This window comes from Crotalus tigris, unplaced genomic scaffold (assembly GCF_016545835.1).
Source record: "Crotalus tigris isolate CLP2741 ecotype Arizona unplaced genomic scaffold, ASM1654583v1 scf7180000024345.2110221, whole genome shotgun sequence".
NCBI lineage: Eukaryota > Metazoa > Chordata > Lepidosauria > Squamata > Viperidae > Crotalus > Crotalus tigris.
Genome location: NW_024100514.1, coordinates 652,761 through 679,853, shown reverse-complemented (window position 1 = coordinate 679,853; position 27,093 = coordinate 652,761). Strand labels below are relative to the sequence as shown.

Here is a 27,093-nt window from a genome sequence, read left to right as displayed (position 1 = left end):
GTCAGTTATGATTTTCTCAATATTAATTACATTTATATGGCTAAGAATTTTATTCATACCAACCATCCTTCTGTCCATTTATATTTCTTAAGCAACTCCTACTTTCCTTCTCCCTCAATTTCTCTTTTCATTTTTTGTCTCCCAAGTTGCGACATTTCCCCTGACAGCTGTATATTTCATTTTTTTAAAATCTTCTTCCTTATCATCAGGTATATTTTGCAGACCTAACGGGCAAAACACCGTTCCAAACATGCTGTTTATGATCTGCTAATTGGTGCTCTTCGGTTGTCAGTGGCTAATGGCTGGCCACAGGAATGTAGTCAGTCTTTCCCCTGCCAGTTTGGAGGGCTTTCCTCAGATTGAATGGAAAGATCGCCATCTCTCCATGATCGATGAGGCACCCCTCCTTCTTCACTGCCTCTTCGGGGCAATTTTAGGCCCTTTTAGGGCTCCCAGCAGGGCGAAATCGGGTACAGAAGGCAGAGCCCTGCCTTCCTGCGTCCATTTTGCCACCGATGCTAAACCGGAAGTCTCTTGAATACACTTTCTTATGGTCTTGCAAAGTTCAACATGCTCCAGTTTATTAGTGAAACTTCTGGTATTCTTTATTGTCCATCATTTTTTCATTAAATCAATAGTTTCATCAGAGATTTTTGACTGTACCATGTGTTTTTCTGGCGGTGCTATAGATGTAGCAGATTCAAGGATATTTTTGATTATTTGGGCTTTGATGAGGTGAAGGGGCTTGTGTGGGTAAATGAAATTGTGAGCTATGCTCAGAAAGGTCTTCCAAGGTAAACAGGCCATGATGGATACCCCAACTAACACATCTGCCAACCTGCAATGGACCAGTGTGGCAGATTATGGCCTATTCCTTCCACATGCCAATGTTATACATACATTCCTTTAAAAAAATCAAAATTTTAAAGTACCTAGCTCTCAATACTTTGCCATCTTGTTTTGTAAAATGGCAGATTTAATTTGTTCAGGAAGCCATATTGTAGTTTGTTTGCCACTTCTGTTAAAAGGTAAAAAATTATCACAGTTTAGAGATATCAGTGATGCTTAATAAAGGAAATGAAGCTTCGGGTTTTTGGGAGGGAAACAGGAAATCAATGGAGAAAATGGAGTCTCAGATTCAACACCAAATTAAATCACCTAAAATCAAAATAATTTCTAAATTTCTGAATCAGGGTACAGATTGAATGTCTCTGGAGATTCTCAGTCATCCAGCTCAGGGCTGTTCAATCTTAATGTAGATGACCTCTTTGACCTCTCTTTCAAACTAGCGGTCCTCTCTGTCCAGAATGTGAACTTTGCTGTCTTCAAAAGAGTGACCTTTGTGTTTCAGAATTTGTGGCTATCTCAACTGAGTCTTTATCAAATCCAAAAAAAGATCCAGAAAGAGCTCCTCCATAACAGACAAAGAAGAGAACAATAAATGAAGCAACATTGTCATTCCATATGTTGCAGGAATATCTGAAAAACTCAGGTGGATTTTCAACAAACACAATATACATACACACTTTAAACCCAAAAATAAACCATGGCAGAAGCTTGTCTACCCCAAGGATAAAACACCCAGCCACAAACTGAGCAATGTAATATACACAGTACAATGCAGTGAGACATGTGCAGATCTGTACATTGGAGAAATAAAACAACTGCTTCACAAATGCCTGGCACAACATAGGAGAACAAACCCATTAGGACAAGGTTCATCAGTCCATCTGCATTTGAAAGACAATGTCACTCTTTTGAAGACAGCAAAGTCCACATTCTGGACAGAGAGGACCACTGTTTGAAAGAGGTCAAAGGGGCCATCTATGTTAAGATTGAACAGTCCTCTCTCAACAGAGGGGGGGAGGATATGACACCACCTATCTCCTTTTTACAACCCAGTGATTTTAGCAGATTTAACCAAGAAGATTCCACACCCATTGCATTATTCAGGTGACCCTGAAGACACAGATAAACCTCCAAGTGACCTCCATGACTCTCAAGAAGAGTGCTAACGACCAAATGACTGCAAGGAATGTAAGTTCTTCCATTCTTCACCATTCAGTCAGAATTGAAGAAGCTTCTTGGATGAGAAGAAAAACGTCTTCAAGGAAAAACAAAGAAAGTCCAGTTGCCTTTTGAAAAAGCGTCTTTGGTTAAAAACTGAATCTAATAATCTCATACTGTATGTCCATAGTTGTTTGGGTAAACCCTAAGTAGGTTTAACACGTAACATTTTAGTTTTAATGCTTCAGCAGAACAGTAATAAACATTCACCACTTAATTTTCTCTCCATGTTCCTCTAGAGTACAAAAAATATATTTGGGAGGGGGGAAGGGAGAGAAGGATAGGAATATCTCATCCAAAAGAGGAAGCTTAAAAAGGAGATAGGGAAGCAGTTCAGCAAGTTCTTCTAGTTCTCAATCCTTTTCTAAATACTGTTTAGTGCTGTGATGTTTATTTTTATCAGCTCTTGCTTTAGCAATAATGAGCAAGTTGTTGGAAAGACACCTTATGGAGATGGTTGAATAATAATATGAATAGCTGCTGGGCTTATATGCTGAGCATGCAAAAAATATGCAATTGCTGATCATCCTCTAAAATACAATGAGTACTCGACTTACAACTATTATTTTAGTCACCATTTGAAGTAACAATGGCACTGAAAAAAATGACTTATGACCATTTTTTCACACTTAGAACCATTGCAGCATCTCCATTGTCAGGGGATCAACTGACTCATATTTATGACAGTGTCATGAGTCATGCAACCACTTTTTGCCACCTTCTGACATGCAAAGTCAAGGTGGAAGTCAGATTCACTTAACAGGTTTGTGACTAACAAGTACAGTGATTAAGCGAACAACTGTGACAAGAAATGGGGCAAAACTGACTTAACAAATGTCTCACTTAGCAACAGAAATTTGGGGCTCAGTTGTAGTTGTAAGTCAAGGACTGCCTGTATTTGTTTTGGAAATATTTCCTGTTCCTAGAAGATAATGGGGTAGAGATAGTCGTAGTGAAAGTGATATTTTCATACCATATAGCATTGGCAGAGAACTGGAGCAAAATCATGGGCATATCCCTTGTACCCATTTTCCCCAAGGCAGACCGCCACAAAATAGGACGTTTCACTCGAAGAAGCGCGTATCGTTTGTGCCATCAGATTCGGGAAGAAAGGCGGCGCTGAGGCTGAGTGGTTTTGCCGCCGAGCGGGCCGGCGTTCACCCGGTCGGAACAACCTGCTTGATTTTTAGGCGGTGCGACTGCGGGAGAAAAAGGCATTTAAACCGGAGCCACCGAAATCGGGATAGCATCCCTCTCCGGCCTGCTGAAAGCTAAGAAATAACTTGGGGAGGGGATTGAAAGGTGCCAGCGAGGGTGGCCGGGACTTGCAGTCCAATTTGGTCTAGTTCCTGGGCTCTCACCAGTCCCGTTTTCCCCAAGGATGCCTCTCATTAGCATGGGGGCGGTGGGAGCGGGCGGAGAGGGCCAAAACTGAGAGGGGGGGAGAAAGGGGAGGAAGAGGGAGAAAAAGAGGGAGAGAAAGAAAAGAGGGAGAAAGCGAAAGGGAGAAAGAGAAGGAGAAAGGGAAAGGGGGAGGGAGAGAGGAGAAGAGTGAGGGGAAGAAAGAGGGGGACGGAGGGAAAGAAAGAGCTGGAGAGGGAGAGAGAAAGAAAACTGAGGGAGAAAGAGAGGGAGAGGGAGAAAAAGAGAGAGAGAGATAGAGAGGTAGCGAGAGGGAAAAAGAGAGTGGGAGAGAGATTGGCTGACTGCCTCTCCTTTGCAATGACACCCGGAGCTGTCTGGCTCCTGTGCTTCGCCTTGGCCGCCTCCTCCTCCTCGCTCCCCCCCTCCGGGGCGGCAGGTAAGTCTGCTCAGGTGGGACAGGGAGGTCGAGCGAAGGCTAGCCCTCCCCCGTCTCCCCTCCCGCCCCGCTGCCAAATTTCTCCTCAGAGGCGCCGCCGCCTCTTCCCCGGGCAGGGGCAGCGCTTCTCCTCAGAGCGCGGAGAAGGACTGTCGGGGGCTCCTCCGCCCTCTGGACGCGCCAGGCGGCTTTGCCGAGGACTAGAGAGCGGCTGGCGGCGAACGCGGTTCCCCCCCCCCTGCAGATTCTGCCCCGTCGCTTCAACCCTCTCCCCAAAAGCTGCCTCCCGTCCCTGCCCCACGCAGCTTTCTTGGGGAGAAGGGGCGGAGGCGGTGGGGGGCTTCCCCGTCTCTTCTGGAGTCCCCGACCGAGCGTGTTTTCGGGGTGCGCTCGGCTTGCGGAGAGCTGATCCTCGGGAAACCTGGGTGGGTGGGTTGCAAGAGGCGGCAGGTGGGACGAGAAAGAGACGGGTGGGAGGAGGTTAGGCGCTCCTTCGGGTGAGGAGGGGGACCTGGATTGGGAAGGGGGGCCAAATAAGACAGAAATTGATTTTCCGTGCAATTAATGGGAGAAGGAGGGAGGGAGGGAGAGAGAGAGAGAGAGAGAGGAAATTCAAATATATATATATTGTTTTGGAGACTGCCTGAACACGTCTCTGAAGTTCTCTTGGCAAGTTTTTTTCAGGAGCAGTTTGCCATTGCCTCCTTTCTAGGGCTGAGAGAAAATGGCTGGCCCAAGATCACCCAGCTATTTTCCTTTCTAAGGCAGGCTGAGAACTCACTGTCTCCCCTGTTTCTAGTCTGGCATCATAACTGCTGTCAAAAGCAATCATTTCCTCCCTTGGTTGTTGAGCTGTAAAAAGGGAGGGAGAGGAAGAAACAGAAGCATCCCTATGCAAGGGAGGGGGTGGTTCTCAAATATGATACATGAATAAAACTGAATAACCAAATTCCACATAATATTACTGCTGTATAAATTAATGTTACTTTAGAAAAAAAAATGGTGTTCTGTTGTGAAAGAGGGCGGAGGGTAGTGTTAATCTCTCCTGCATTTGATGAAAGTTGCAGTCCTGGCCAATGCCAGATTAAGCTCTATTGAATTTGAGTAGGCCTATTTCTGAGTAAATATGCCCTGAACTCAGATGCTAGTCACTTAAATTCATTTTGTGACATGATTTTTAACCATCCAGATTCCTGACCCCCCCCTATTTAATAATAAAGTAAGCAATGATTTAAGGAATTTTGGTTAATCTAAAACAGTGTAATCTTGCCCAGAAGTAATTAACTAAAACGAATTAGGCAATGAGTAGATAATTAGTTATCCATAAAATATCTGGGGGTACTCTTATTATTGAACTCCTTTATTCTGGCTTCTTCCCAACCATTTCAGGACAAGACTCATTTTTTTCTCTATCAACCATCCAGCGATCTAAATTATGCTGAAGGTTTATGTCTGGTAGCTGAATTGTACCTTAAATCCAGGTGTCTCCCAATTTCTATCTCCTAAATCTTACAGAACGTTGTTTGTCTTCTTTCAGTTCAGCTGTGTATTTCATTAAAGTCAATTAATCCTGTAAGACAAACTCATGCTGTTCTGATTGTTTCTGATTCATACACCACAACACACTTGGCAGATATAAAATATGAACTCTTAAATCTTATGCTATAAATGGGGCAACTGATAGTGCCTACATAAGAATCTTCTCTTATGTAACATCAACATAAATAAAACAGTATTTGATGAAAACTTAATCTTTCATCTCTCCCTTCAAATTTTATGATGACGGTGATCATCTCAGACACAAGAGAAATGAAGGGCTTGGTTGATCAAAGCAGAATGAGGTTGATGGGATGGAGAGATGAACAGAAAGGAACATGTTGAGGTGGAAAAGTTCCCTGCAGCACTGAGCTCTCCGCATCTTCACATTAATCTTCCTTCACTTCATGGTAATGTTCTGCTTTCACAGGCGAGACCAGCCGATCTTTGTTCTCACCAACTGTTGTCATGGGAAAGAGACAAATAAATGATGAAGTCAACAGACAGGAGACTTGGGAAGTAGACTTGAATCAACCATCAGAATCAGCCATGGGAATCCTGAGCCAACCATGTAAGGTTTGTTTGTGTATATGCTTATATATATATATATATATATATATATATATATATATATATATTTAGAATCAAGAATTTCATTTACTGACAAATGACATCCCAGGTGGGAAAGAAAAGTTTGAATGACTACAGTGAGGCACCCACCATTTGTTCTGCCTGGGAAAACCTCAGCTTCAGTGTACTGAAGATGTAATGCCCACTTAGTTAAAGAAATTGATGTGTGGAAAATGAAACTGGTAGTCATAATAATCATTCTTTGCTTTGTCAAACATTTTCATGATTCCCCTCTTTCCCATGCTTGTTGCAAATAAATAAGATAGTTTGCTACAACAATGATTTTTTTTAAAAAAAACACCATATGTTGTTGAAGAAGTTTGTAATTTATCTAATTTGCTTAGGATAGCTATGTGAAAGTGGACAAACTTTAAGACATTAATTTAAATTTTATTTACAGATTAAATAGGGAAAAAGAAATCTATGGAGGGTAGTTTTAGAAACTGAGAATCCTGCTGCATATTCCATAAATCCAAGTTCATTAGTGGTGCAGTTTTAAACATTCTCGCTTTAGATTTCACACCCGTAAATATGCCAACTGAATAAACATGATCCAAGGTAGATCCTTGGATTTTTTGGAGAGTAATTGAACAACTGCTTTTGCCTTTAAGTCTAAATAATTATCCATCACCCATGCAAAGCCGGTGACAGGCCTTAAATAACGCAAATGACATTGTCAACAAACCTCAACAAAGCTTCCCATGGATGGGAAAATTAAACATCATGTTTGTCAGATACATTTAAACAACAAGACCAGGATATGATGTGAACCCTGCTCCCCGGATGCTCCCTGGACATCCAGTTTTCTTTTTTTAGAAACAATTTTGTTTATAAATTGTGTTTTTAATTTGTAACACAAACAGGAAGAAAATGTTAGATCTTCGTGCTTCTGTATGACCACTGCAGGGCTGCCCCCTCCCTCTTTTAAATAAGCTTTGTGCAAATGAAGTCTTAGCTGAAAAATGCCAGAACATTCCTCGTAATACACCTTCAACTTTTGGCATATCTGGGAGGGCAACTCCCGGATATGTGCTTGCTCTACATCCGCAATCTTCCTCAACCGGGAAGCAAATCTTGCCCTCCATATTTGTTGTATAACTCTCAGTCCTCCCAGACAGGAATCATCAAGGTGGCTGATGAGACTATATGTTGTCTACTGCAGGGGTTCCCAACCCCCAGTCTATGGACCGGCACTGGGCCACGGCATGCCAGAAACTGGGCCATGCAAACAAGTGAAGCCCTATCTGCGGGATGCAGACAGCATGCGAAACCACGCCCCCTCCGGTCCACAGAAAAACCTTTCTCCACAGAACCAGTGCCTGGTGCCCAAAAGGTCGGGGGCCTCTGGTCTACTGGATTATTGCTTTTTGCAGCTATTTGATTCGGAGATTTCACTCTGACATTAATGGCTAAGACTGGGTTTTGGAAATGAAGTACTGTCACAAAATCAAGCCAGCCCCAGCCCCTTTTGAGATATTGCAATAGCGTGTTACCTCTCAGAACAGCTATTTCAATTATCTCAGTGTGCTGTGCAAGGAAGACAAAGGAGAGTCAGTCTACGAAAGGGCCAATTCTGACAAATACTGGACCATCCAGATAGTTCAGAAGCACAAAAGTACTTACTTTGTGTAAATATATTGCCTATCCCAATCCAAAGGTTTTGCAATTAGTAAATAAAATGACACGTAATTCTCACATTTAAAATCCTGCACTCATTGCTCCCCTGTCCAACCCACTTCCCACAAACATAGCTTTTATTTCCAAAGTTTCTTACTAAAATCGTCTTTTCAAGGAAGAGTTCAGTGAGGAAGGCCCCATAATTTTGGTGTGCTTTCAGAACTTACGATAGATCATTGTTCTCATCAGATCTTATCTCATCTCAGAGAGCACCAAGGACCCCTCATTGTTCTCATCCTTTAAATTCTCTCTTTTGCTCTCTTCTCTGTTTTTTGGGAACACAGGGACACTGCCTCATGGTGGAAAATCCATGAAGACCTTCAGCAAGGATGTTTATGGGTCTGGAGGTGCCATTCCTTCCCAGAACAAGTCTCTCCGAGGTAGCAGCATTAGCTACATTGAGAGAGCTGAGCACACGAAGGACCAGTTCCTACCTCGAGATGAGTGGAATCCTTTGGAAGTGAAAGCATTAAACGTACTCCAGCTACTCTTGGATAAAAGGAAAAATGTGAAAAAATCAGTGGAGAATCAGACAGGCTTAAGAAAGCAGTCTGTTCAGGATGCCAAAGGGATTCCATCCCTTAGTCATGAGGTATCACTCTCTACCACTTACTTGAGTCAAAGGAACCAAATCAGCAGAAATCGGCTCCACTCGGAATCTGCCAACAGTATCTCTACTTACTTCCATCCACCTGGATATTCCCACTGCCAAGATAGATTTCTGGCGGAAGCATCTATGTTGAAAAACACAGGGTCAAATGTTGGTCAACACTCTGGTGACTTGGATCATCTCAACCGGGCTGGGAAGAAAAACCCTTACCACAGACTCCATGGTTTCCTCCGAAATATCACTAAACCCTATTGGCTCACAAACAGACATACTCCAAGCTTACTGAAAGACTTCAGCGCCTTTAAGATGGGTAAGGAGAGTAGAATTTACAGTGTCATGAATGGCAAGACTGATCTTAATCCAATATCCTTTTTGAAGTTCCACCTCAAGTCATTAAGGCTGGATTTCAAATAGATATATCTAGGGTCAGGTCATTAAAAGTTCAGAAAAAAATAAGTTATTAATTTATATTCCAATTTCTGATTTGTCAAAATGGGCAAACCTTCCATCCTTCCAAGCTCACTAAAATGAGGACCCAGATTGCTGGGGGCAATAGGCTGACATTGTAAACTGCCCAGAGATTGAAAGAACTATGAAGCAGTATATAAGTCTAAGACTTCAGGGGTTCTCAACCTTGGAAACTTTAAGACTTGTGGACTTCAACTCCCAGAATTCCTCAGCCAGCAAAGCAAAGTCCACAAGTTTTAAAGTTGCCAAGGTTGAGAACCCCTGGTCTAAGTGCTCCTGCTAAAGTGATAGAATTAATTCCCTGAGACCGGGAGAACTCAAGGGAAAAGAAGCAGATGACTTTGCTTCAGGATTCAGGTTTTAGGCAGAAGCAGCATTACCTTTTAATTCCTTTTGTCTTTGTGCGTTTAAGACCAATATTCCTGAGGTATCTGTATATGCTCTCAAGCTTCCGTAGTTTATATATCAGACTACGCGTGGAAATATTTTCTTGCATTCAGTCTCTTGAAATTGTAATTTTTCCCTGAGAAATTGAGTTCAGTAAAACTCAGAACCGGTGGAAATAGTAACAATTCAATGTCAGCTTGTGGTCGTCAAGATTTTTTTTAAATTTAACCTCTTTGTTAGCTACTTTATGTCATCAAAATGGGCAGCTTTGTACTCCAGATCTCTGGAAAAGGCTGTGATGCTGGAAAAGATGGAAGGAAAGAGAAGAAGAGGACAACCAGTGGCAAGATCGATATAGACTCAGTTTCAGTGGGGATGGGACATTCTACCTCTGTGGTTGCAAAAAACCTGCAATGACTCGATGGCACGTAATCAATCAACAACATACAGATAGTCTTCGATTTACAACAGTTCAGTTGTTGACCATTCAAAGTTACAACAGCACTGAATAAAGTGACTTATCACCATTTTTCACAGTTACGACCTTTGCAGCATCCCCAGGATCATGTGATCAAAATTCAGATGCTTGGCAACTGGTTCATATTTATGACCGTTGTTCTGTCCCAAAGTCTTTGCGATCTTGTGACAAGCAAAGTCAATGGGGAAGCCAGATTCACTTAACAACCGGGTTAATTGACTTAATTTCTTCAGTGATTTACTTAACAACTATGGCAAGAAATATCGTAAAATGGGGCAAAACTCACTTAACAAATGTCTCGCTTAACAACAGAAATGTTGAACTCAATTGTGGTTGTGAGATGAGGACTATCTGTATTCCAGATCCACTGCATATTTATATATTTATAATTTTAAACTTTTACACTTAACAAATTACTTTTATATTTTTTTTCTAGTCTTTAAAAATAATGTGTTTTTTTCCCCCTTCTTTATCACCTGGGAGATTGGGTCACCCCCTGGAAGGCAAGGGAGATGAGGGGATAATTCTAGTCACAAACTCAGGTGCTATGCAGACAGAAAGCAGTGCTGTAGCAAAACTATTTCATTTGTACCCTTTTAAATCATTAGAAAAACAGCACGGTTTGAGTACCCTCTCTCTCTACATACCGGATGTTAGGAGGGAACCTGCTGGGAAGGTGCCACTTTAAGCATTCCCATGGAAGACAGGGATAGTGGCAGGAATTACCGAGCTGCTATCCCAGGATAGAAAGCAAGGCCAAGTTGTGAAGATCCTGAAGGTTTTTGGGAGCGCTTTGCTCACTATGGTATTTGGACAAGAGGAATATTTGTAGGCATTTATTTGCTCATTAATATTGAGACGGTGCCAATCACAGTGGTTTGGTCTGAGCAGAAAACCAATTGCAAATCTTAATCATCTGTCAATCTCCCATCAGAGTTTCCCTAAAATATTGGATTTGGGGTTCTACTTTTGATTCAGAAACAAGAGGCATACAACAGTCCTTGACTTGCAAACATAATGCAACTTGCAATTTGCACTCTAAGTCATGACAGTTTTAAGTTGAGGCACCCAAATGATCGGACCCAATTTTATGCCTTTTTTTGTAGCGGCCATTACTCAATACATTCTTATGGGCATTTTTCTGCAGGAAACTGGTTAAAAAAGCCATAAACCATCAGAAAAGGTAAATCATAGTCATGTGACCATGGAACATTGTAACAGACCTTAAAAGCAAGCCAACTGCCAAGAGCATGAAATGGGGCCATGTGACCATGGGGGTGGGCATACAGCCATGGGAACTCCAGAACCAGATTGTAAATACTTGTGTGTGTGTGTGTGGGGGTGTTTCCATTGTAAATTTGGTCACTAAGCAACTGGTCATTAACCAAGGACTACTTTTATAAGTTGCAGTTCTCTAATAAGCTAAGGTATAGCTGCTGCATACTAGAAGCTTGATGATCTCTAAAACATATTGGAAGTAACTAAGAGTCTTCAGAGATCAGTTTATCCATTGCTTGATTATTATAGTTATTAAGGTGGATCCTTCTCTCTCCGCATTGCCCCATACTCACTTCTGTTCATTTTGATTTTATGACAGATGTTGACAATCTAGAAGTATGCTTGACTGGTTGCAAGAGGGAACGTGAGGAAGCAGAGGCTTACTGTAGCAGTGAATTTGGTAAGATTGCCCTGTTAGCTCGTGGGCATAGTCTATGCAGTCTGTGTACTCATGTTACTTGTAAATATCATTTCTTTTCCAAAGCATTTTCAGCTATTGTTTCATAAAACTACCAAATAAATTATTTCAATGGGCCACAGAGAAGAATTTCTTCTCTTCCCTTCCCTTCCAAATCAGGGATAGAGATAACATCCAATTTAACTGTACTGTGTACCGTTTTAGACTGCTATTAATTTCAGTTGGATGAAATGCTTCAGGCTTACTATTGCTAGCATAGCTTTATTGTGAACAACTCAAAATATATATGCAAAAACTAGGAATAAGCAAAAATACATTTTACAGTGCTTGAAAGATATTGCCTGTTGGAGCCTGCTCTTACCAAATGCTGAGGACATTTCCTTTTCCACATTCGCATAGTACTTAATGGCATTTTAACAATATTGCATGCACACTGAAAGTGGTTTATATACTGCAATGCTTTTTAGAAATAGCCTTCCTTCATTGTAAAATTAAAGGCTGCATCCCACTTAATTTTCCACTCTTTTCTTTATAAAAAGTGGTGAATGGAATTGTTCATGATATTGTCATGATATACAAAGGAACATATTTGGTGACCATGCTGGTGAACAACAATGGACTCTACAAGACAAATCGGCTCTTCCTCAACCCTGATGGCTACTTCTTTCGAGTTCAAATGCTTGTTGTGGATGCCCTGAATTGTAACAAACACTGCCCAGACTTTCAACTCGGTAAATAAAGCAAGCCTTTTCTCCTAATCTCTCTCTCCTCCCTCTCCCTCTCTCCCTCCCTCCCTCCCTCCCTCCCTCCCTCCTTCTCTCTCTCTCTCCTCTTCTCTCCTCTATATAAAATAGTTTTGAAGATATGAGTCTCGGGTATATTCATATTCAAAAACTAAAATACAGATCACCGAGACTGAAGAATTTATTTAAAAACTTTATCTATCTATCTATCTATCTATCTATCTATCTATCTATCTATCTATCTATCTATCTATCTATCTATCTATCTACCTACCTACCTACCTACCTACCTACCTACCTACCTACCTACCTACCTATCTCAATCATCTCTATCTGTATCTATCTATCATTACCTAACCATCCATCTCATCTATCATATCTCTGCGTCTCTTTGTCTTTGTCTCTCTATCTGCCCAACTCTCAATGTCTCTTTTGAAGCTCTGTAAAGGTCAAGTGCAAGGGGCCAAGCAGATTACCAAGGGCAACGTATAATATTCCACACAGTGTAAGTACCACAACTGGGAAGGCCTTTTCTGTAATTCTCATCCCTCTCAAATCATATTGAATTGGGAACTTAAACACTTATTTTCTAAATCTGTGTTTCTCAGCCTTCACAACTTGAAAATAGACTTCAACTCCCAAAACTCCCCAGCCAAACAACCTTCCCAGGTCTGACACAGCCTAGCTCAGGGCCATCAGGAAGGGGGGGAGGGAGGGAGGGAGGAAGGAAGGAAGGAAGGAAGGAAGGAAGGAAGGAAGGAAGGAAGGAAGGAAGGAAGGAAGGATCTACTCATTAGAGTGTGCAGTGTCTACATGCAAATGGTCAGTAAACAGACAACTCCTTCTTTTCTTATAGGCTTGCAATTTAAGAGACAACACAAAAGGAAAAGAGGATGGAGGTTGAAGGGAAAAAATACTTGTTATTCATACATCTGGATCATAAAACAACAAATAGACAGCTCTTTCTCTTCTCTTTCTCTTCTACTGTAAGCCTTAACGTCTTTAACTGGTAGCAAGTAAGGGGAAGGGACTCTCACAAATGTATCCAAACCAGACTAGACTCAGTGGCAGGGAAGTATGACAAATCTTTCCAGAAACTGTCCAAAAAGAACTACAATCAAGATAGCCAACTCTTCTTCATCCAATGAAATCTGCTGCATTCAGAGTACACAAACAAGCTGTGTAATTAATGGGAAATGACAGGCTTAGTATGGAGATGAAGTTCCTTATGGAAATGTCCCATTGTCTTCAGTGATTATGCAGATTATGCAGCCCAGTTTTATAATATGGCCCCAGGAAGTTCAGAATAAAGAGTTGTGCTGGTTACCTTAACTCCTACCGTTAGGATTGTCAAGGGGAAAAATGTTGCCGAGGGAGGGATTGGAGGATGTTACTTCCTATGGGCATGAGCCTTAAATCGGAACTGGTGACTTATTTCCCTTGGAGATAATCACGTTCCAGAGACATTTCTGAGATTTAGCTGTTCTTATTTTGCAGGTGGCAGGTACATTGTAATGGGTCACCTGTATCACCGGAGAAGGCAACTGACTACAGTTCTACAAGAGCGTGTAAGAGGTCGTCTGAGGCCAGGAGACGGGCTGCTCTGCAGAGGCAACAGCTACATGAAGAGGTTCAACAGAAGGCGAGATCAAAAAGTTCAAGGGGCAGCTCACTCCAAGTGTGGCTGAGAAGGCAACTCTGCCATAAATTTCTCTGGATCTGAAAGCAGTTTTCAGAGTAACAGTTGGAGAAAAAGTGTTCTCTGGTTTTGCTAGAGGCCGATAGCACTTTTGGTCTGAAAAATCTCTTGCTTTTGCTGTTAAGACAAGGAACTGGAGCCTGCTGCAACCTCTTAATATTTTCACCCAATTATCAAGGCATGATATTTACTCCCTGTAATTAATCTCTATAAACTGATCTATGTGGTCAGATTGAAGTCAATCAGTTACCCATCAAATGCTTTTCCAGGTTCCTTTAGGGCAGTGGTTCTCAACCTGTGGGTTGGGACCCCATTTGGGGTTGAACGACCATTTCATGGGGGTCGCCAAACAACGCAGTCCGCCATTTTTTTCCCCCTTTTCCTTAGCTGTGCTACTTCCTTTTATTCTATTGGCTTTCAAAAGCCAATAGGAATTGTCCAGGCTGTCTCTACCCTGCTGAGCCCGCCAAAAGTCCCATTCTGCAAACAGTGCTGCACCAGTTGAGTAGTCCTCGACTTATGACCGGTTGGGGGTCGCGGCATTAAAAAGGTTGAGAAGCACTGCTTTAGGAATTATCTTCTATATACATCATGATCATTAGCTCCTAGCTAATAATTCTGTTCCAATATCAGTACAGGTGGTTCTCACCTTATGACTGTAATTGACCTTAGGAATTAGTTGTACGGCATGACAGTCATGAGTCATCATGTGACAACTCAGTTTTACCTTTTTTTGGGGGGGGGAGCAGTTATTAAGCAAATACCACAGTTGTTAAGCAATCCCACTGTCTACTTTGGGACTTTTTTTGCTGGAAACCAGAAGTAAATGCCGATTTCTGACAAAACTCTCATAAATCACGGTTACATGATAGGGCACTCTGTATAGCTGCAAATGTGGGCCAGTTGCTGAGCACACAAAACACAGTCATGTGATTGCGAGGGGAGAGCTGATGTTGGAACTTTGAAACCTGGTTGCAAGTCCCTTTTTATGGGTGCATTGTAAGTTCAAATGGCCACTAAGCCAAGGATTATTTGTAGTTCTGCATTCATTTTTAAAGTTTAAATGTAGTTTTCACAAAAAGCTGTTAAAAAATAGGAAGAAGTGATGTAAACCAAATATGTAAAGTGTTATCAAATGGTTAGCCAGTTTTATTAATGGGTTCATAAATGCTATAGCTAATGTAGAAATAAAGCATTCAAATATTTTGAGAGATATTGGTATAAATGATGTGAATTCAAATGTAAAAGTTATATGACAGGAATATGTCAGTGATGTAATAAAAAGTGTTAATGCTTCTTGAAATAATTACAATATTGTATCAGAAATTGTAAAATTTAGGAAGAAGAAACATTAATGTGATGGAAAAATGCAGACAACAATGACAATGACCAACTGAATTTTGGACTGGAATAATTTAGCATGAAAGTACTCGGTTTAATAATCAGAAAGTACAATCGTTAGCATTCTCTATCATTATAACATTTTTACCAGCCAACTGTGACTGGAATCATTTAAGAGCTTTTAAAACAGTACAAGCAAAAACCTTAATAAATGCCTCTTCACTTTGGATATCAGGATTTCAAACAGGTCCATATATTTCTAACAGAAGCAAGAAATATTTAGGCCATGTGGTCTTATGTCAGTGCTGAAACTTTTCCAAGATGTCTTCAATGAAAGCACTTTATTATCACAACATAAGATTTCCTGGCTGCAGCCTGTAAGTGGGAGGAAGAGGGGAAATAGCTTGTATCCAATTTATCTTTGCATTCATTTCCTTATCTAGGTATGTGTCTGTGTGATGTTAGAGCAGGGGTAGGCAACCTTGGCTCTTTTATGACTCGTGGACTTCAAATCCCAGAATTCTGGGAGTTGAAGTCCACGAGTCATAAAAGAGCCAAGGTTGCCTATCCTGTGCTAGAGTCTTCCACTACAAGCTTTTTTTTTGGAGGAGGAAATGTACAGCACCAGTTTTGCAAATAGCATAGCTATAGTGTAACAATATGGGTACCTCTATTAAATTTCGCTAACCACCAGTGTATGAATTTTCAAAAACTATCAAATGTCAATCACATGAAAGCTTTGATTCACAGGTTTCACTTGCATGTCACTTTCTTCTTGTCCAGAATTAAAATCGCCTCTCTTTAATGTAATGAAACATAGTGTGTTTATTACACAACTGTAAGGATTTCCCCCTCCTTCCTGGATTACTGCCTTGTCATGGCGAAGGGGCTTGCATAATTCAATGAAGCTGTGAGCTATGCTGTGCAGGGCCACCCAAGACAGACAGGTCATAGCAGAGAGTTCTGACAAAATGTGATCCACTGGAGAAGGAAATGGCAACCCACTCCAGTATCTTTGCCATGAAAACCCCATGGACAGTACCAAAGAGGAATCGCGATGGGGTCGCGATGGGTGGGGCACAATTTCGCAACTAACAACAACAAGGCTTTCCCATGGATTCATGAATATGTTCCATAGATAACTAAGGCACAGAGTCTAATTTTCTTTTTCCCAAAGTCTCTGCCATGCCATCCATATGATGCTGAATTTCTAGCAAAAAGGAAGTCAGAATCCATAGAAATTAGGGCTCTCAGCTCAGAGGCTCTAAAACAATTAGTAACGTTTATGTACTGGAATGCTTAAGAATGTTCTAAAAGCACTTCACAAACATGATCTAATTCAAATGGAGCAATCAGTTTCCTGTTACATACTTAAAACACCTATACAAATACAGGCAACTACTTGTGGAAGCTTCTAATCTCTCACAACCGAAAAGGAAATTTGTTTAAGCCTTGCTGCAACCCAAGCATATATCAACTCTAGTTTACCAAGTGAGAAGAACTCTCTGCAATTTATCAATATTATTCTCCTACTGCAAGTTATGTATATGCTTGAGGCTGACAGTGGCTTCCTTACACGCAGTCCTAACTCTCAATGAATTTTACATGATTTATGTCTGAAAAAAATCTGTTTAGCATTGAGCTGAAGAGGTAGATAATTTCTCACTGTTCCAGAATCACAGATTGGGACTTAAGTCTGTTAATAAAAGATTGGCAAAAGCAACCTTTCTATCTGAGAAGAAAAGTTACAGCTTAGCAAGGAATTCTTTTAGGTCTAGGGAAATGCTGTTCTATTTCTCAAGTTATGAGCGATGGAGTCTTTAATATAATATGGTACTGTTCTTCATACTTTTAAGGCATCAGAAATCAAAAAAGCTGCCTCAAGTCTTTTACACTGTGGTATAAATGAGCCACTTTTCTTTGTTTTCTCTACCTTTTGAGCCCTGTTAAATGTTTCTAAAAGGAAATGAAGATTTTGTATATAACAACAGCTATTATTTTCTTTGGCAATGTAATTCCATGTTTCATGGCATTGAAGTCTACAGCATTTGTGTATTAATCCTGGTCGGATCTCTTCTGAGTATTTAAGAATTTGGAAATAGTTTTCGGTTTCAGCTTTAAAAACCTAGCTAAAACTAGTTCACTTTGTGTGCAGCTTTGCATATTTTTTTTCACCAGCAGTCCCTGCAAATGGCTAGGTAGACACTATACCGGACAAACAAAAATAGTATATAAAAAAACAAACACTATGGAAAACCAATATAGATTTTAAAAGATGCTTAAAATACCAAATTAGATTTGCATTTCAAATGGTATGCATGTCATTCTGCTGCAAGACAGGTGTGTACGTTGGTAAAGGTTTCCCTGTCCAGCTGTGTCCCACTCTAGTGGGTGGTGCTCATCTCCATTTCCTAGCCAAATGAGCCAGCATTGTCCAAAGACACTTCCATAGTCATGTGGCCAGCATGACTATACACCAAGGCTCATGGAATAATACCTCCTCACGAAAGTGGTAACTATTTATCTACTTGCATTTGCATGCTTTCAAACTGCTAGATTGGCAGGACCTGGGGCAAGTAATGGGAGCTCACCCCATTGAGTGGTACTTGGTCTTCAACCCCCTGGCTTTCAGCTTTCCAGCTGACAAGCTCAGCATCTTTAACCGCTGAGCCAGCACGCCCCCTCAATCTGTACCTATGCCGGACCAAACAGGAATCTGCAAGCCACAGCTTGGATAACAGGACTTCTGGGGATTGTACGTTTTAAAATTATTGAAGTTTCTTGTTTTGGGTAACCTGTCTTGAGTGGTTTTGGGGTTTGGTAGAACCAGCACCTTGAATCTGGCTTTGGTGTCCACCAGCAGTACAAATCTTTTAGACAGATAATGTGTGTGCATATGAGTCAGCAGCCTAGTTGAATTCTGGACAAGTTGCAATTTCCAGACCAACTCCAAAGACAGCCCCACATAGCATCTGCTACAATTCCCCATCACTAGTTATCAACGCAATGCTGTTCTTTGGGAGTGGATGCAGCTAATATAGCCCCTAGTTACAGAGGTTACTGGGTAAGCGCAGACCTGTTCCTTTGAGTACAATCCTAATCAGAGCAGGCAATTTAATTCATAGGCCATTCACCCACTTGGCATGCATCTTAAATCGGGGCTTGGCTTCAACTGACTCTCATCTCGTCCATCTCTGCAATTAAGCATCAGTTTAGACTTCCCCAATGCTCTCCTGATTTCAACATCCAAAAAATATGACTTGGTTGTCATCAACATATCGGTAACACTTTCCTCCATCCCTTAAAACAGGGGTCCCCAACTCCTGGACCACTACCAGGCTGTGGCTTATTTGGAACCTGGCCGTGCAAGCAACTGGCCAGCTCGTGTGCGTACACAGCTCTACTTGTGTGAGTGGCAGGCTGGTGCACACATGCGCTCAACTTGAACAAGTGGCAGGCCGGTTCTCTTCTCACCCACCAGGCCGTAAAGGTTGGGGCCACTCCCTTAAAAGTCATTAAAAACTTTGTAAAAAACAGCAATGGATGTACCTCAACGCAATCTCTGAACTGCTGGTTTATAATTCCCCCATACTAAGCTACTGCATAAAAACACTCCCAATTTCTAGCCATTTCATGAAGATCCTGACTTAGTGGTTATCAAAAGCCACATTCCAGCAAGCATAACAAGAGTTGCCTAAGAGCAGCGGAGGCCAATTCTGTTCCATGTTCAGACCTCAATCCAGAAAATGGATCATCTAGGTCAGGGGTCCCCAACCCCCGCTCCGTGAGTGGTACTGGGCTATGGCATGCCAGCAACCAGTCTGCACAAACAAGCAAAGCCCTATCTGCGAAATGCAGGCAGCACACAAAACCACGCACCCTCTGGTCCGTGGAAAAATCTCTCTCCATGGAACCAGTCCCTGGTGCCCAAAAGGTTGGGGACCTCTGATCTAGGTCACTAAACCTCTCCAAGGTAGTTTGCTTCACACACCTTTGCCAATAGGAGTACAGTAATTTGTACAATCTTCCAGTCCAAAGAGTTTACTTCTTGCCTTGGCTTCTTTTGCTAGTGTAGCCAGCTAAATATGTAAACCAGGAATTAAGCTTGTTACCCAAGCTGGTGATTTCCAAAAGCAGATTTGTAGGCCAATGATACTTTAAAAGATGTAATACGCCAGGATTGCCATTTTAGACGTTGTGTGAAAGAATCCATCCCTGATTTAAATAGAAGAAAATGAAAGCAAATAAATTGCATACACTACCTATACAAAAGGATTCTAGAAACTCAGAAAATATTTTCTGTTAAAATGAGCAATCATTAGTAAAACATTGGAAAACATTTATTTCAACAAATGTAGTATGTGCATTTGTGTTTGTGTGTTTCTGAGAGAAAATTATAGTGACATAAAGCATTTAAAAGTATGCCACACATTAAATTAAATAATTCACTGGATAAAATGATTTGCAATTTAATGGTTTTAATTTAATCAAAAATTAGAAAGGGTTAATCATATGTCCAGTTCAAGCATTCAGAGAACAGAAATTCAGACAACTTTCTTACCTTATTAAACTGAGCATTTTGCCAATAGTGGTACAAACATTTTGCAGCTGTTCAAGGCAGTAACAATTCCAACTTAACGTCTCATTTTAATGAGTATTTGGAAATGTATAGCTGTTAACACCAAATATTTCCATTTGACTGAGGAACTGCGAATAAAAATTGAGCTCATTTGGTTTGTGACACTTGATACCCAGTGAGTGATTTTTAACGAGGCATGAAGTGATCAGGAAAAAAAGTATTCTGCACATTGTTTCATTTAAAAACTGAGTAAAGTATAATTTCTTTATTCCTTTTACAGAAGTGGTATTTAAAATGTACACACATTACACTGGCTCATAAATAAAGTTTTTCAAAAAACTAAAAATTACCATAGTTGGTACAGCTAAGAATTGTCTTCATATATTACAAAGCAGTAGGAAAAATGATGAGGCTTGGTAAAAAGTGTATGAAAGTAGCATTTTCCTCATTCATAATTAGTATGAAAAACTTCAAAGAATTTCTGCACAGTATGGCAATGCCAAGCGCTACATATTTTATTCTAAACAAATGATGTTTCATTAGGAACTCCACCAAATCTGAGGTCCAACATTATTTTATTTGTCTAAGGTGAAATGTCCTATTATGTACAAAAAGAGTTACTTTTCAGTTTGTCACAATCTGTTAAAAACAATGATCTATTGCCTGCAAGTAGGAAAGTTCTCATCATGGTTTTTCAAGGTCAGCCATAAGTATGAGTAATAAAGAAATGGGATGAAGAGACAGTATTTGTAGGATTAAATTTGGAAAAGTCCTTCTTTTATAAACATAATGCATACAATATGTAGCATCTCTTTGAAAAAAAGTCCTAAGACAATATACCCTAACACACAAATACTCTTCTTCCTACTGTCTAAGAAACATAAATGGATGGTCTCACAATGAACATTAACTTCCTTTCAAATTCATATGGATTAAATGACAGCATCTATGTACAAAAGCAGAAGCTTTCTTAGAGAAAATTAACCTTATATTATCTGTACACCTGAGCCTGTACTTATATAAGAAAAGTGTGAACACGACAGCAATGTCTAATAAAGTTAACAGAAAAGATTTTTGCATAGCAGGGTGAGGTTAAACCCAAGGGAAGCTTATCCATAATCAGATAAATTCCAGATCATTGAAGGGCAAAAATTCTGAATTAGTGCAAAATCTAGTTAAAATAGGTATAATAGTCAGAAACCAACTGCTGCTGAAGAAGAATTTTATTATAATTGATTAAAAACAAATAGAATCACACTTTGGGGGCCACTGTGTCCCTCTTTCCCTTTCCCACATTTCCCTTCTGTACTCTGAGGATCTTACACATTAAGAACAAACCTCACAAACATGTTAGTGAACATTCAAACGACACCTATATGTGGAGAGAACAATGATCTCCATTTATTTGTTTCATATACATCCATGTTTTGAATTTTTTTTTTAATACAAAAAGAAAAAAAAGTTAGAATCTGACAAATGTTTACAAACAAGATACCTTCAAATAGATTTTACTCAGATCAGTCCGTTGCAGAGTAAATGATATTCTACTGTTATATTCAAGGCAACAAAGTCTGTAGTCCATGACCACTTCGCCCAACTTTAATGCAAGCTTAATTGGTTTCCTCTACCGTGAACAATAAACTCAATATTGATTCCCAGTTGGTTTGTGCACATGTGTACATAGCAGCTCCTTTCATAGAAAGAAAAGACATCTAGAGGTCATCTTGTACTTTTACCTACAGGAATCATGGTAAGATACAGAATGGGTAACATACAACCAGGGCTGGATTTATAAGGGGGGGGGGATAATCAGCTGACAAATGAGGGCAGCAATAAAAAAGCGTCCTTTTGCAACAATAAATAAATACAGTCTAAAGTTCTCTGTGTGGAATTTATAAACCAGCTTCTTCACTGAAGAACAGATGTGGCATTTCCATGGAGTTAGAACGTGACCCCATTTTACGGTTATCCTGTTTTCTGTTGCTTGTTTTCTTTCCTGTCCTTCAGCAAAATATTTCCCTGTTTTTGCCACAATAGCACAATTCGATCTTGACAAGAAAACGATGCTGCCGATTTTCATTCTTTCGTCCTTTGGACAAAATTAGCCAAGAATATAAATCTGATGTTACTGATAAAAACACAGTTTACATCAAGACTTGTCAGGACACCCTGACTAAAAACCTCTGGCTCCCCAATTTAAAAAACTCAGGCAACCAGATTCTTGCGGTTTGTGGTACAATAACACATAGAACTTTAAGAAGCTGTCGACTGCAGTTTGTTGTTATGAGACCTGTAGGATGCAGAAATGGGAACAAGTAAGCAAAACCTTCATCTAAGCAGCCACCCAAATCCCCCACTACTTGGTGGGGGGAAATGCACACAATTTGCTGCTCCTTTTTCCAACTTTTGTAAACCAACAACAGTTAACAAAGTAAGATGTTTTCCACCTTCACATAGGCAGATCTAAACACGCACGATATGCAGCTCTAACATCTGAAAACTTCCCGTAATGTTCCGAGGGATGCACAGATAAAGAGCAGGCACACAAGTACCTTTGTTTGGGGAAGAGGATAATGTTTATTGTTGGTGGGAGAGCATTTATAGTAATCAATCGTTCTTTTTCAGAAAAGTTTGCTTTAAAGAAATAATTGGCAACACCTTGGCTTTATTGCTATTATTGGACTTTGTTTTGATGCAATATTCAAATGACAGACCATCTTCTACTATGGCTGTTATTAAGTGACTGCTTCTGCATTAATACAGTAACTTTTTTTTTTTAGAAAAGGTAAGCTATGACAGGTTATAGTCATTCCATTCTGAGTCTCCTTAGAAGTTCAACTACAGTTACCAGTTATCTGTAAACGAAGAATGCAGGGGCCATAATGTAGGGGAAGTTGCAGCCAAACAATGTAATGTTGATAGAAAGCAAATTTCATTAGATGAGAAAGGAATAAATGATAATCTACTGTCAGCTCAACTGCAACCTTCTCCTCGTATGATTCCTTCTCTTTGGTTCTCACTGGAATCGTTTATTTCCACAGAGGAAATGTAAGAAGCATGGTCAGATGTTAGAGTAACACTTGGGGGGGGGGAGTGGGGTGCTGCTTTGTTAGCAGATGTTCCCAATCTTTAAACAAAACAACTCTGCCTCCAATCCCATATAACCACTGTGTGGGAGAAGAGACATATAAATGTCATTGAAACAGACCTTCCTTCGCTAGGAATGTGTCTCAAATGGATCTGGGCATTTTACGGCCTGTAGGCCACATCTGGTCCTTTGGCTGTCCCTGTACGCCCGTGTGAGATCAATTGGAAATTAGAAATCAAATGTAAATAAGTGTATGCAGGCACGCAATACAACCACATTGCTTTTTTTTGGGGGGGGGGGAAGTTGACTAATTCTTTTCTTCCAATTTCTGTATGTATGTGCGGGGCCTATGCACCTTCACAGCCCTATTGGTTCAGCCCTCCACAACAGCCCCAATTTCTCATGTGACTCCTTGGGAGAATTAATTGCCCACCCCTGGTCTACAATTTGATCACTCAGAAGAATCGAAGGACAGGATTAAGTCCAAACCCAATATTTGAATTCCATTGATTATAGTGAGAAATATTTAAACAGATACTTAGGTTTATCATCAATAGAATAGAATAGAGCTGGAAGGGACCTTGGAAGTCTTCCAGTTCAGCCCCCTGCTCAAGCAAGAGAACCTATACCATTTTAGACAGGTGATTGTCTAGTCCAGGGGTTCTCAACCTTGGCAACCTTAAGACTTGTGGACTTCAATTCCCAGAATTCCTCAGCCAGCTTTGCTGGCTGAGGAATTCTGGGAGTTGAAGTCCACAAGTCTTAAAGTTGCCAAGGTTGAGAACCCCTGGTCTAGTCTCTTCTTAAAAACCTCCAGTGATGGAACGCCCACGATTTCTGAAGGCAAGCTGTTCCACTGGTTAATTGTCCTCACTGTTAGGAACTTTCTCCTTAATTCCAGGTTGCTTCTCTCTTTGGTCAGTTTCCAACCATTGTTTCTGCTCCTGCCCCCTGGTGCTTTGGAGAATAGTTTGACCCCCTCTTCTTGATGGCAGCCCCTCAAACACTGGAATATCATGTCGCCTCTGTTTCTTCTTTTCTTTAGAGTAGCCAAACCCAAGTCCAACATGAATGGATTTAAAACAAAATAAGTATACCAATCGTTAAATGTAGTTCTGCCTCATTTCTAATTTAGACTGCAATTCTTTTACTGGGGCATGAGTATGATTGAATTAACAAGCTTAGGGCAGCATTCCTCAGATCCGCTAGAACAATGGTTCTCAACCTTTCTAATGCCGCGACCCCATAATACAGTTCCCCATGTTGTGGTGACCCCCAACCACTTATACATCACCGGGTGCCAGGGGCGTGGCCAAAGAAAAGGGGGAAAAAATGGCGGACAGCCTTGTTTGGCGACCCCCGTGAAATGGTCGTTCGACCCCAAATGGGGTCCCGACCCCCAGGTTGAGAACCACTGCGCTAGAAATCTTTGGGGACTAAGGCATTAAACACATTTAGATGCTGACTATTTCAAAACTCAGGTTCATTCCATATGCTTTATTTTTTTTATTATATTTTACGCAGTTTATTATTTAAACAAAAAGATCTTGATATTTCACAAAATTGTATTTTAATTAGACTAATTAGTAGTCATTTGCCTCACTCTAGTATATGGAGAGAATTAGGCGTACTGCAAAAAATAGAAAAGCAAAGTTCTAGTGGCCAAGTGTATTTCATACCGATAAAAAAGTGCATTAGAGGAAAAAGCCACTTACCTGCTTGCTTTGAATCCTTTTAGTTTCTGTACAAAGAATGACTCAAGAACTTCTGCACACTGATAAAAAGGAGAGTCACTTGGATTGTAGTAACGACAATTGTCAAATATTTTGGTCATGTCGGCCACAAATTCCGTCACCTTTTTATAGTAACGCTTCAGTATTCTTTCCTCCATGGTAGAAAGATCTTCAAAATAAACAAAGGTTATTCAGAAACAAAGCTCAATCACTGGCAGCATTAACAGTCCAAAGCCGCAGAAATATGTCAGAAAAGGAACGTACATTTGACTAGAACGCCAGTCACGTGCGCAGAATTCATGTATTTGGGGCATTATGTGAAACCACTGAGCAGGCAGCAAGAAGAGCTCCTCGTTGAAAATGATCAGATCAAAGGCAAGGCAGGTTACTGGGTGCATTATCCCTAGTTACAAAGATGCACTTTTGGAAAATTCTGTTTGAAGAGGGCCCTCTGAAAGTTATACAAAGACATCTCCCCTAGAGACCAGTTGGCTTTTATACTCTGAACTCTCTGATTCGGGGTTTCCTTTTTTAAAAAAAAATTACCCCAAGTAATTAGTGCATATAAATACGCTTAATTTCTCTCGAGCGCTCATTATTTCAATTCAGAACCTTGTCTGAACCTTTCAGCGAGTTACAGCACAAAGAATGCAGTGTGATCAAGGATCCCAGTTGGTAACTACCCGTCACAATAATAGGCGAGCTGTACAGGAAGCGTCAGGAAGTTACAGTTCCTTGACTCTGAAACATTTTGTGTGCTTCTCATTAAAGAACTGGAAAATAGAACAGTTATCTAAAAATGTAAGGGGTCAGTAGCCTTAACCCACCCTTTTACTCACAAATGTATTTAAACTTAAAATGTTATAGCACTGCCAAAAGTAAGGGCAAGCAGACTTGATAATCTAGTTAGAAAACCCTCATAATGGCTTACGCAGGAATAAAACACACCAATTAAAAACACCAATTTTCAAGAAAAGTCTTCAGAAACAAATAGGTCTTCAACAGGAGAGAAGGTAGCTGGTGAACATAATTAAGAAGATAAATGCCCTCACCAAATCAGATGTGTTCTGATCCCCAGTGTCATGGCAATAAATATAGAAGACATCTGGCTTTTCATCAACCATGTCAAAAGTCAAGGAATAACCCAAGAAAAAAAAGTCTAGAAGTAGGTTGCAAATTTGGTATATATTTGCTTTATTTGTAGGAGAAGAAAGATCTCCCTGGATTATCACTATGAGATTCCCTCATTGTAAAGATTTATTGTGCACTTGAGCATTTAAATTCTGCCTTCATGCACCAGAACTTTCTCACTGGATGACCCTGACTGATGTTTAATTATTCCAACTTTCACTCTGGATATAACTAAACAACTGCAGTTTGCTAAATTCCATTTTTTTTACACTGTTGATACGCAGCGCTGAAACTGCTTCTGGGAAATAATGGAGAAATACAAGATTTTATTTTGGCTGTAACTGGGGAGCAATACTCTTCTAACCACAACTTAAAATAAAGACAAAAATGGGAATTCTCATCTTTGGCTTTATTGAGAATCGGGAAGATTCATTTCTAGACAGTTGGAAACAAGAATTCTAGATCCCCAACAGCAGTACAGAATCCAAAAAATGTCAACCTTTCATTTTATAAAATATTTGCTTTATTGTTCATTTAGCCTCTCACCCATCCTAAAAGAAATACCCTAGAATAAAACTCCTTAGAATAAATATGTGTATTTCCACTGATCAATTGATGGAGCAGATCTAGTTGTGATGCTATGAATACCAGAAAGAAAATACAGAAATAGAAAATGTCCATCAGCACAATTAAAAGTTTGATCCTTAGGAAAGCACCAAATGATCCAAGACTTTTGTCAACAAGGAAAAAAAGGGAGAACAATAATGAATAAAACTAAAAATAAAAATGCCACACTAATGGAGCAAATAATATAAGCCAAAATTTGTCCAGAAAGATATAGGAACAGAAAACAGAAAAATGGCAACAGTGCTGGACCTAACTATTCAGCAAAAAATAAATGATAAAAAATGATTTCTCCTCAGATCTCATATGATCTCACCAAGGAAACCAAAATCTAATACATTAAATTCTCAAATCTCACTTATCCCAAATCTGAAATTTTGCCAAAATTTGCCATTTGGAGATTTTTATTTTTTAATTTTTAGAAATCCCACTGGGTACTTTGGCACAAGGTTGATCACCCCAAGATACTGTAAAAAGAAAGCAACCCTGGTGACACAGTGGTTAGAATGCAGTATTGCATGCTGATTCTGCCGACTGCCAGGAGCTCGATCCTGACGGCTCAAGGTTGACGCAGCTTCCATCCTTCTGTGGTCAGTAAAATGAGGACTCAGATTGTTGAGAGCCATAGGCTGACTCTGTAAACTGCTTAGAGAGGGCTGTAAAGCAGTGTGAAGAAGTATATAAGTCTAAGCGCTATTGCTACGGGTGGACAGAAGCACATTATGAGCAGTACCTCAGGAAGACATGGCAATCCATTTTAGAGAGAGAAGTAGGACTAACATCTGTTTTTATAGTATGAAATGTC

At 40.3% G+C, this 27,093-nt stretch overlaps 2 protein-coding genes across 8 annotated transcripts in view; one reads left to right on the top strand and one right to left on the bottom strand.

The window, feature by feature from the left end:
* The first annotated feature begins 3,651 nt into the window (after positions 1-3,651).
* CUNH17orf58 (chromosome unknown C17orf58 homolog) lies at positions 3,652-14,180 on the top strand. The gene is made up of 6 exons (XM_039326791.1): positions 3,652-3,868; positions 5,835-5,975; positions 7,996-8,631; positions 11,252-11,332; positions 11,890-12,081; positions 13,591-14,180. The coding sequence occupies exons 1-6, from the start codon at positions 3,790-3,792 to the stop codon at positions 13,779-13,781; spliced, it is 1,320 nt and encodes a 439-aa protein (XP_039182725.1). The 5' UTR covers positions 3,652-3,789; the 3' UTR covers positions 13,782-14,180.
* Positions 14,181-19,944: 5,764 nt separating this feature from the next.
* The window catches only part of BPTF (bromodomain PHD finger transcription factor), an 82,541-nt gene continuing 75,392 nt past the window's right edge, over positions 19,945-27,093 (bottom strand). For all 7 annotated transcript variants that reach the window (XM_039326825.1, XM_039326828.1, XM_039326829.1 and 4 more), the window contains 2 exons: positions 24,516-24,702; positions 19,945-22,002 (listed from right to left, as the gene is read on the bottom strand). In XM_039326825.1, coding sequence (XP_039182759.1) covers positions 21,966-22,002; positions 24,516-24,702 — 224 coding nt within the window. In that variant the 3' untranslated portion in view covers positions 19,945-21,965. The remainder of the gene's footprint in view (positions 22,003-24,515; positions 24,703-27,093) is intronic.